Genomic DNA, 11,255 nt, shown 5'->3' on the forward strand with positions numbered 1-11,255 from the left:
TTCTCGTTGGTGTCCCGGTGTCTTTCTGGTTTAATAATTGATAGCGCACACCCCCCCTCCCGCACGTCCCCCCCTCCCCTCTCATCGAGTAGTTCGCGTTTAATTTCTACATCGTCCCTTGGTCCCCAGGAGCTTCCCACGGCGTCTCGGACGACGGCGGCGGTGCGTGGGCGTCCCCCGCGGCTCCGGCCCGGCCCCCCCGTGCCCCCGGTGCCAGGGCCGCCCCTCCCGCCCGCCCCTAGTAGGTGGCGGAAAATTTCATCCGTTTCTGCTTCTGTCTCTGGTTGCAAAACCAAACCCGCACCACGTTCTTTTTGAGGTCCAATTTCTCGGCGATGGCGGCGATCTTCTCGGAGGAGGGCCGGGGCTGGACGGCGAAGTAAGCCTCCAGGGAGCGCTTCTCCGGGGCGGCGATGGAAGTCCGCTTGCGCTTCTTCTCGCCCCCGTTGAAGAGCTCGGGCTTGTTCATTTTTTCCCGCTGGGCGCCCTCGGCCTCCTCCAGCCAGGCCTGCAGGATGGGTTTGAGGGCGATCATGTTGTTGTGGGAGAGGGTGAGGGACTCGAAGCGGCAGATGGTGCTCTGGCTGAGGGAGCCCACCCCCGGGATCTTCAGGTTGGCCAGCGCCGAGCCCACGTCGGCCTGGGTCACCCCCAGCTTGATGCGGCGCTGCTTGAAGCGCTCGGCGAAGGCCTCCAGCTCCCGCGGGTCCGTGTCCGAGTCGCAGATGGAGGCCAAGCCAGCCGCCCCCACCACCGCCGCCGCCGAGGCCACCTGCCCCGCGGCCCCGTGGTGCGCGGCCACCAGCCCCGGGTGCGGCAGCCCCGACGGCATGTTCATGGCGGCCGGGTGCGAGAGATGGCCCAGGCCGTGCATGTGCGAGTGCGGGTGGGCCGAGGTGGAGATGAGGCCGCCGCCGCCCCCGCCGCCGCCGCCGCCGCCCCCTCCGCCGCCGGCCCCGCCGCCGCCGCCTCCCGCCCCGTCGTGGCCGCCGCCGCCGCCTCCGCCGCCGCCGCCTCCGCCGGGCATGAGCGCCAGGGAGGGGGAGGTGATGTGGTCGAGGAGGTCGCCGGGCTCCAGCGCCTGGTGGTGGTGGTGGTGGTGGTGGTGGTGGTGCGCCAGGGGCACGGTGGAGGTGGAGGTGCAGGGCACGCTGTTCATGGTGTGGTAGGTGGCATCCGGCTTGAACGGGTGGCTCTTGCCCTGCGAGACGGCGATGTCGACGGCGGCCAGAGCCTCGGCCCGCGCCAGCAGCGTCTCATCGAGGCTGGCGAAGATATTGCTCTGCAGCTGCAAAGGGACACAAAACAGAGCGGGGTGCGGGGAGAGGAGGGCAGAGAGGGGGCAAAGCGAGGAGAGGGAAGGGGACAGCGGGGGCAGGTGTGGGGTTGCGGGAGCGCCGTGGGGAAGGAGGAGGAGGGGGGGGCAAGTCGGGGGAGGGGGAGCCCGGGAGGAGAGAAAGAGGTGGGCAAAGTTGGGGGGACCGTGCGGGGGGGAGCCGGCAGCAGTATGCGCGTGTAAGGGGTACGGGGGGCGGGGAGAGCCAAGTGAATGGGGGAAGCGGGGTACAGCAGGAGACAGAACAGGGAAGTGACAGAAAATAGGGGATGGGGTAGAATAAACAGAGGGGAAAGCGAGGAAGGGGAGTGAAAGAGGAAAAGAAGAAGCGAAGAGTGGAAAGGGCAGGAAGCCGGGGGGTGGGAGGGGGGGGGGGGGGGGGGGTGGGTGAAAACCGAAAAAGAGAGGACGAGGGCGTAAGGGGAACAAATAAATTAAAAAAAAAAAAAAAAAAGGAACGAAAGAAGAAGAGAAGGGAGGAGAAGAAATGGATCTGTAACTCTCAGCTGGGGAATTGTGTCAAACACAAGAGCACATAAAGCGCATTCCTTTTCAGAGGCCGAGTCATAAAAATTAATACAGAAAGTGGATGAAGTCGGAGACTCGTGTGAACACCGCTTTCAAAAAAGATCACAGGCGCTCAGATGATTGCAGAGGAAGACATGAAAAAAACATTAAGCGCCGCTTGTCAAAATGTGCCTCGCAGCGGTTTTTTTATTAATGCACATACACATACATGCAGTATACAGAAAGAAGAGAGAGAGAGAGAGAAAGTGTGTGTGAGAGAGAGAGAAAGAAAAGAAAGAAAAAAGAAAAGAAAGAAAGAGAGAAAGAAAGAAAGAAAAAGAGAAAGAAAGAAAAGAAAGGGAGAGGAGAGCTGCAGCTGCCTGTCCCTTACCGGAGGAGTTGGTAGACATGCTCTTCTTATTGCTTCCGAGCTGGAGTGTAGAGAGGGGTATTTGTGCTCAGGTAGGGTGGGATGCATGGCAAAATGCGGCTGTTTGCTGTTCATGGACATCATCTTGAAGGCTTGGCATGTAAATCCACAAACACTCCTAAAGTCAGGGGAAAAGTGCTCTCCGGGCGCTTCCCTCCCGCCGGGGGAAGCCGCGAACGGCGGCGGGTGGCGGTGGCGGAGCCAGTGGCGGCGGTGCCGCAGCAGACCCTGCCCCCGCCGCCGCCGCTGCCGCGGTGGCCGGGGCTGGGGTGGGTGGGTGAGCGGGCGGCGAGGCTCCCTCCGGCCCCCGCCGTCTCACTCCTCTGCCAGCCGCTGCCCGGCGCCGGGCGCGCTGCGCTGCGCTCTGCCCGCACCTGAGCCCCGCATCCCGTGGCTACCGCCGGGCGGGCTCTCGCGAGAGCGCGGCGGCTCCGGCTTTGACAGGCATCAGCTGTCTCCCCCCCTTCCTCCTCCTCCTCCTCCTCCTCCTCTTTTTCCTCCTCCTCCTCCTCCTCCTCCTTTTCCTCCCGCCGCCCCCGGTCCCTGCCTCCCCGCGCCTTGTTGCATCTCCCGCAGCCCTCGCCCGTCTCGCCGGGGCGGCGGCGGCGGGGCCGCTCTTATAGCGAGCGACGCCGAGCACCGGGCGGCTGCGGCACCTGTGGCTGCCACACGTGCGCGCTGCGCGGCCATCGGCGCGGCCCGGGGCGCCCCGACGGGGCGGGGATGGGCGGCGGGGCGCGGAGGCGGCGGGCGCCCGCGGGGCGGGGCCGGCCGGGGTGCGGGCGTGCGCCCCGTCCCTGCCCTGGGAGCGGCGGTGGGAGCCGGCCGCCCTCGGCACCGAAACACAACGGTGGGCTGCCCCTGCCGGGGGCGGGGGGCGCGGCGAGTCCGCGCCGAGGCCCCGCACCGCGGAAAGGGGCGTCCTCCGGCCGCACCCCGCTACTTTCGAGAATCACTTACACCGGCTCCTTGGGAAGAACCGCGGTGGCAGACATTTGTTTGAAGCACTCAGAGGCCATTGGCTGCCACAGCGTTCCGTTCCCCCCTGCCCCGGGCAGTTCCCCTGGAAATACTGTTGTGTCAGGCACCGCGGGTGACAGCCCACGGGGAGCGCGGGCTTCTGCACGGGAGGCTGCGACGGAGCCGGCATTGCCCCCCGGCTGCCCAGCCGGCCCTCCCTCCTGCTCCGCGGCAAAGCCCAACTTTCACTGGCGTGGTCTGAAGCAGAAAACATCCACCAACAGCGTGTTCTGTCTCTCTGCCTTTCTGTTTTTATCTGTCTCTCTCTTGCTTGCGCTCTCTTTCCGTCCCTCCTCTCCTTGCCCCATCTTTTTATTGCTACCCAGGTATCTCTTATGCAAGAAACGAGTCGATTTCACCTTATACAGCCTGAAAAAAAAAAAAAAAAAAAAAAAAAAAAGGAAAAGTAGTTTGAAAAATGTTTTTTTTCTTCATTCCCCCTTTCTTTCCCCGCACCCTCCACCCCCCGTCTTTTTGCCTGTCTCACTGTTTTCTCCTTTTTCTCTTTTCTGTGGTTTATTCTTTGAACACTTGTGTTTGAATCAAAAGGTTAAGGAGTGACTCTGGAGTTAATAACGCACGCTTGTTCTTATGAGTGGTTCGGGGTTACTGTCCCGCTTCAGAGCAGATATATATATATGTATATACATATTTTTAGCTGCTTGTGAAGTTGGAGGCAAAACTGTCGAAGGAGTGAATCTGCTGCTGTGCCTGTGGGATTAGTGTGCATCTCTGGGGAACGGCCCCGGTGAATTCCGTCCCCTGGGGCAGGCTGGGGCCGTCCCTCGGTGACCGAGCAGATGCTGCCTTGTTTGTTTCAGAGGCTGCAGGCAGGCAGGCGGCGGGGAGAGGCAGCGGGGTGTTTGGATCAGGGATGTGACAGCCTCGGAGTGCATCGGAATTGCTCTGTTTCTCCTGAACGCCTCTTATTTATGCGCATAAACACAGCCGAAAGGGCAGGCAGGCGCGCACACACACACAGAGCACACACCACGACCCCAGGTAAAGTCCACATTTGTCTTCATAAGCCCTTCCCCAGCTCCCCATCCAGTCCGGGAGGAAGGAGGGAGCGGCTGCCAATTACTCGTGCGAAAGGGAGCCAGGTCTCCATCCATTACCGCGTCCCCTGGGGTGGCGGAATGCAACTTCATCTCTGAGGGGGGTGAAGTTGAAACTGAAAGACACGGGTCTGGGCTCTCCTTATTTATCGAAATCATTGCATCAGAACAGCTAAATCACGTTTTATGTAGATTTCTTAAAAAAAAAAAAAGCCTTATGACTTATTCTAGCTATTTCTAAGCTACCGTGCCTTGTAAACAGAAAGGCTCCTGGAGAAAGGATGGAGAGGAGGAGGAAAGTGGGGAGACACCAGCGCTTCTGGCCAAGTGGCTGAGAGGCGCCGAGCTGCAGGAGGAAGGCCCGAGCCGCCTGCCTTCCCTTACCGGTGGCGGAGAGCCAGCCGGCGGCAGGCGCGGTGGGGCTCCCGGCTGATCCCGGCGGGGGAGGGAGGCGGAAAGCCGGGATCACTTCCTCACCCCGCGGAGGGAGGTGTGGGATGCTGCTCTGCCTGGGATGCGTGGGTGTTTGTCTGCGCGCGGCTCTGCGCGGCCCTCGCTCTCCAGGACGCTGTCAGGCCAAGTTCATCAGGTTTCTCCAAGGAAAATGCTGAGAGCAAGGGGAAATTGCGCAAGCGGCGACGCAGGCGGCCGGGGAGTGAATTTCTGGGCTAAGCGGTGACCTGCCTCTGCGCCCGCATGCTGCCTGGCTTGCTTTGCCTCTGCGGCCGGGGTCTCTAACCTCTGGGCTGGCAGAGGCTGGGGGGCGTCTACACGAGCGCAGGCGGCCCCAGCCCCGGTCCCGGCCCCAGCCCCGGCCCTGCCCGCAGCAGCAGCAGCGCGGGCAGCGAGGCGGCCCCGGCCCCGCCGAGCCAGCGGGTGCGGGAGCGGGAGCGGGAACGGGGACGGGGACGGGCGGCTCGGGCAGGCGCTGGTGGCCCAGACCTTCTCCCTGGCCAGAGGAACATCATACCCCTCCAGTATTTTTAAAACGACCCCTCCTGTTCAAGTGCTGCTTTTTTTTCCGGCCAGAAAGGCAGAAAATTCAGCCCCCCTCCCACCTCCGCCTCGAGCGCTGGCCGTAGGCTGATGCGGTGAGGACCTCTAGATGTTCTAAGGGTCTTCTGTCCCACCTCCCCGGTATCTTCTGGAGGCAGGGGTGGGGGGTCGGCACGTTGCCTCTGCAGCTTGCGACGTGCATCCTGCTGGATTCTCCTCGGTTTGGCACACCCGGGATGAAGCAGCGCCGCCCGGCTGGAGGGGCACCCCTGCCCAGTGCTCCGCAGCCCCTCCTTAAAATCACCGCGGCAGCTCGAGGGCGGGGGGCGGCTGCGTGCCGGGGGGGCAACCGCCTCCGGACCCCGGGGAGGCGTCGGGCTGCGGCGGCCCCCGCCCGGTCCCCTCTGCCACCCCGGAGCAGAGCCTGCGGCAGGAGGCGCAGCCAACTTCTCCCTCTGTCTGACCTTTCCGAGGTGCGAAGAGGAGAGGGCGGGAGGAGGAGAGGATTTTTTTCAGGCACACTTTAGTCTGCCGCCCGAGAGGAAAAACTTTCCTCCGCAGTCCTTGGGACACTTTTTTTTTTTTCTTTTAATTTATTTTCTTTTAATTCTAAAGCAACGCTTAAACTTCCAGCCCTTCCCAGTGCTGTCCCGACTGTAACGCCCGCTGCTGCGCTGCACGCTGTAGCCGGTCTCGGCGCCGCAGCCCCCTCTGCTCCCCTGCCCCGCCAAGCGGGGGGGCTGCTGCCCGGGGGGGTCCCCGGGGGCTGCTGCCCGGGGAGGGTCCCCAGGGGCTCGCCGGGGACCAATCCCCCTTGTCACCAGCCCCCGGCGGCCCCGGCACACACACATCCCCCCCCCCCCCCCACCCCCCCGCCAGAGGCAGCCGGCTCCCCGGGAAGACGGCTTGAGCCAGGCTCAGCATCGCACGGGCCTGGTAATAGATTTTATCTTAATGTTCGCTGTTATTTCTATTCCTCGTGGGTACGTCCAGCCTCATGAATACTGATGGCAATAAACTCGCAGGCTTTGAGGAGCGAGTTCATTGGCGATACGACCATGCTGTAGCCCTGCTTTTATGGCCCAGGATGCTCAATAAAGCGAGGGAGGCATATATATATATATAACGCATTTACTTGTCTCCCGTAGTTTTCTCCAGCTTCAAATGCAAGAAATAGGCAGATTTCCTTAATTGACTGAACTGCCTATCTCGAGAAAGTAATAAAGTAACCCCTTATTCCCACAGTGAAACGATTTATAAATTAATTACTGTAACCCATTGTATTTGATTTCTCTTTTTAGGATTCCCCAAAGATGAATATTCTAAAGCTTGGGATATTAAGTATTAACGTCTGACCATAGTTTGCTATATATCCAGACTTTAAAAAAAAGTTAATGTGAATCTTACAGAAGTGCTCGCTCTAAACCTTCTGGATATTTTTATTTCACCAAACGTTAGCTTTACATTCTTTAGTCGCGGTATTTGTCCTACCCTGAGTATCAGTGGGAGCACCGAGAGAAAACCTACAGTACATGTGTTATTTGGTGAAGTTCACAGAAAGTCAATATCCCATTTAGTGTAAAAGCTATTTTCCCTTTAGATGATAAAAATCAACCTTCAGAAGAAAAAAACCCCCAAAAACAAAAAACAAACACAAACCGAACCCAACCGACCCTTTGGGTGAATGCACAAAAAGTGTTTCCATGTCCTAATGAGGACTTTCCTTACATCAGCAAAGACCTGCTAATTACTGTTGTACAAGCCACAATAATTGCTTTTGCAGCCAAAGTGTAGAATGTTGTCATATTAAAAATTGAAACGCTTGATGGTGATTTAAGTCCCAAGGTAGTTCACAACGTCCCCGTTCGGGAAAGTAAGGAGACCGGAGCAGCCAGGCAGGAGGTCCGGTGGAAAATACTGCAGGTCCTGTTCTAGCAAAGTTTCTCGAGCTTTCTGTTAAGTGATGAGGAGGGATCATAAGGCACACCGAGAACCCCCGCCAGCAAAACACCCCCAGCCCGTGCCCGCGTCCCACACCGCCTCCGCGGGCAACCCCCCCGCCGGCTCCCACCCGCGCCCACCACCGCTCCCGCTCCCAGGGCTCCGCGTCTCGATGGGGTGGCCGAAAGACGCTGCCTTCTGCCCCTCAGAACGACCCGAATGGGGGATCGGAGGGGGCAGGGGTCGGTCCTCAGCCGAGTCTCACCGCGCTCCGGGATCCGCTCGGCTGCCAAAACCGGGAGCAGAGCGCCCGGCTCCCCCCGCCCCCCCGCGCGAATCAAAGCACCTTCCGAGGGGCTGGGAAGTAGTTGCCTTGTCATGTAACACATTGCCCTGATTTATTATAAAATTTTAACGAAATCATGCATATTTTAACAGCCTTTAATCACTGCATGAAAATTTAATTCATGAACTGTAGCGCGTTTAAATAAATGAAGTGTTAATTCATTAGGATTAATTAATTTGTTAAAGGATTGTGTGCAAGGTTAAGGTGGAAGAGAAACTCTTTGTTAGTTTCGCGTCTTAATCACCAGGTTTTGTTAACGGTGAAGGGGGAGAACCCCCCCGCGACGAGGGTTTACGTGGGGCGGGGGCCGGGGCGGCGGCCGGCCCGGGAGGGGAGCACCGGACTCCCCCGGCCACCTCCTCCCGGCTGGGGCGGGCCCTGGCGCCCGGGCCGGTTCGTTAACTTCATCCGAGCCGGGCGGGGGAGGCGGGCACCGGCGAGCCCCGGGCGGGGAGTGGTGGTGGCAGGCGCGTCCCCTCGTTGCCACCCTCCGGGCAAAGGAAAGAGGGCTCTGCGCCGCCGTCCTGCCAGCGGCTGGCAGCCGGCGCCAGCACTTCGTTCCCCCAAATTTGGGGAGAGCTGTTAAGGCGGCGGGGGGAAAAAACCCTAAATCCCTGACATCATTTTTAGCGAGGTCCGTACGGCCGTGCAGCCGCTGGTCCCGGCCCTCGGGCATGCTGCGAGGGCAGTGACCCGGGATGGAACGGGGACCTCTCTCACCCCTGCCCGGTCCCCGGGCTTCCCCGGCTTGAAACCAGCCCCCGACGACATGATGAGCATCAGGTACAAGTGGTAGCTGCCCGATGGATTTTGAGATGGTCCACCTGGCTTCCCTGAGAAACAGCAGATAGCACCCACACAGCCTGCAAGAGCATTAGAGAGAACTTTCTGCTGAGAAAAGCTGAAAAAATCAGGAATACTAAACTTCATTTATTTTCCAGCCCACTTTCATCCTCCCCTGCTACCTCCCGCTACATCCAGAACTGTCAAAGTGCACGCAAGCTTTCCCCTGTGCCAGCTGTGCTTTTCCCTTCCATCCTGCAGCTAGTGAAGGCGGCTTTTCCAGTTAGAGCTAAGGGACACTGAGGCAACAGCTCGATGCCGGCCACCAAGGCAGTACAGACAAGCCACCCCTTCAGGCCAGGCCTGACAAACCGGCGGCTTGTCACAGCAGTACAGGACTGCTGCAACGGGCCAAGATGCAGGAAGGGCCAGACCTGAATTAGTAGCCAGAGGCGCTTGCTTATCATCTCTGACTGTGGGCAATCCTTGGAATAACCGTGAACCCCCACATTAAGTTACCTCGGAGCTGCTTTTCCTCTGATCCACACCTGGGAGGGGAAAAGCTTTAGTCTATTTATGTGGGATGGTCCTATGCCAAAAGCAGCAAGGAAGGAGTGTCAGCTTCACAGGTTGTGAAACACTTACCGTAACCACAGTACAGAAGGTGTGCGTAAAGACTCACAGAGCCTGCGAAGAACAGGCTGGCCAGGGAGGTGGTGGAATCCACCATCCCTGGAAGTGCTTAAAACCCACATAGATGCGGTGCTTAGGGACATGGTTTAGTGGTGGACTTGGCAGTCCTGGGTTAAAGGTTGGACCTGAGACCTTAAGGATCCTTTCCAACCTAAATGATTCTACGACACCGTTTTTAAAGCCTATGGCTGCTGCGAGTCAGAGGCAGGACTTTGATGCTGTGGAAGAATTAGGATCAGACCTAGCTGGTTTAAACTACTTTTAAATGGCATTATTGGGGAGGGAAACAGTTGTGAGATGAAGGGGGAAGACGCAAGTTAGCACACCTTGTGTTGCATATATAAGCTATGCATTGTCCTTGCTCCCTTTTGCAAGGTATTTTAAGAGCAGACAATAAAGCACATTCAAAACCAAACACAGCCCAAGCCAGGATCTGGTGCTGATGGGCAGAACTATTCCAGCAGCCTTTCATATGAGGAAGCAACAGCAAGCAGAACTGGGTTCTCACAGGGCCTTGAGGGAATTGCAGAGAAGCAGGTCACTTGCCAGGCTGCCTGTAGGTAAAACTGCCGATAACAAAGTGAAACCCTGACCTTGGTGTTCTTGCTCCTAGATATAACCTAACAGATTTCACTGGCAACGAACTGAGGCCGGTAGTAATCTCACTCTCTTGCGTTACCAATACTCTTGGAGAGCGTTCTCTTCTGCTAAAACCTGCAAGTTGCCTCATATTTAGTAGAGTAAGTATTATTAGATGAAGTAAAAATTTTATGAGCTACTAAATATCATTAGATGTTATAGATCTCATCTGTACATCACTTCGAAACATCTACTGTCTTAATCAAAATTGTAATAGCTAGATTTTAAATCTTCTGTATTCCAGTTCTACATTACTACATAACTAGGTAGCTATCATAAAAAATTGACAGCAATGAACTCTTGTTTAGGCCCTTTTATTCAGAGAGCATAGTTAAGTGCAGCAAGAGATTAAGCACGCACAGCATTGACAGAATACAGCCTGGAGAACTGAAACCCCACGTATGGCCAAAAAATTTATAACTGAAAAAAACTCTAGTCATTACATATAACTTAAATTTTTGATTTGATAGTGCACCAATCACTCTGTCCAACTTTAAGCCAAAAGGAATACAATCTACAGTAACCAAGTAAGATGCAGAATTCAGAGTGTGGCAGTTGTTTTAAAGGCACTAAATTAAAAAAAACCAAACCAAACCCAACCCCCCCAAACAACAACCACAAACAAAACAAGACTAAGATACAAGAATTCAGAACTTGTGAAATGTAAAATGCTCCTACCTATAGCAGTGGGTGCAATCACCGTCTGCTCACTGCATCTGCAGCAGACATCTGAGAGTACAGGAGAGCTTGGAAATCAAGTAATTATGGATAGCTATGACAACCCTTCTTGTCACAACATAGGAAACAACCAGCCTGGAGATGGGAGGCTGTAGGTGACAATGTATGTGCTCCCACAACCGTTCCAAGTGAAAAGCCAGTACCTGGCCTGCAATGTTTCACTCTCCGTCCCCACTTGAGAATAAGATAGCAAGTTTATGACTTTGGTCTTCAGCGGTTTTTTTAAACTTAGGCTCAGCCCTTCTATCCATTCAAGTTGCATGACATGTAAAGTCAAAATATCCATATTGAAGGGCAAGCTCAAAAGCAGCTTTCCTGTCCAAAGGACTGGAGAGTAGCATGAAAATTTTCCAGTGTTTTCCTTTATTCTAGTTTGATTTCAGGTACAATACCAGTTGTATTCATGTTTCCATCAGTGAAAATCATTGTGCATCAGAAGTGTACTAGAGTATAAAACGAAGCCCATAAATACCCCCCCAACCCCACAATGAAACAAACCAATGACCATAAGATTTGTTTACTGCATATTTGTGATTGCTTTGCAATACAAGGATGTTTTAAGAAAGTATGAGACATGTTTTGAGAAGCCCTTGCCTCTTCTCCCGAGAGTTAAATCAAGGCAGCACTTTTTGACTAGTAGTAAAACTAGTCAAATCAAGTAGCAGCTCACGTCTAGATGGCTTTGCCAGCTCCCTAATTTTTGAAAAATATGTTAAAATTGAACAACTATAATTTTTTGTGACGATTAAAACTCAGGTGGTATACTGA

General features: G+C 56.0%; 1 protein-coding gene across 1 annotated transcript; it reads right to left on the minus strand.

Annotated features, from left to right (window-relative positions):
* Nucleotides 1–215: 215 nt before the first annotated feature.
* On the minus strand, nt 216–2,770 carry POU4F1 (POU class 4 homeobox 1). The gene is made up of 2 exons (XM_037378559.1): nt 2,235–2,770; nt 216–1,288 (listed from the first exon to the last, which is right to left on the minus strand). Exons 1-2 carry the CDS (start codon nt 2,355–2,357, stop codon nt 239–241), a joined length of 1,173 nt encoding a protein of 390 aa, XP_037234456.1. The 5' UTR covers nt 2,358–2,770; the 3' UTR covers nt 216–238.
* Between the last annotated feature and the right edge of the window lie 8,485 nt (nt 2,771–11,255).

This window comes from Falco rusticolus, chromosome 2, assembly GCF_015220075.1.
Source record: "Falco rusticolus isolate bFalRus1 chromosome 2, bFalRus1.pri, whole genome shotgun sequence".
Taxonomy (NCBI): Eukaryota; Metazoa; Chordata; class Aves; order Falconiformes; family Falconidae; genus Falco; species Falco rusticolus.

Bases quoted from the DNA above. Each gene is read 5' to 3' on its own strand.
- POU4F1 (XM_037378559.1), bottom strand. From the start codon at position 2,357: ATGATGTCCATGAACAGCAAACAGCCGCATTTTGCCATGCATCCCACC. The intron at 1,289-2,234 runs GTAAGGGACAGG...GTCCCTTTGCAG, and splicing joins CATGTCTACCAACTCCTCCG to CTGCAGAGCAATATCTTCGC.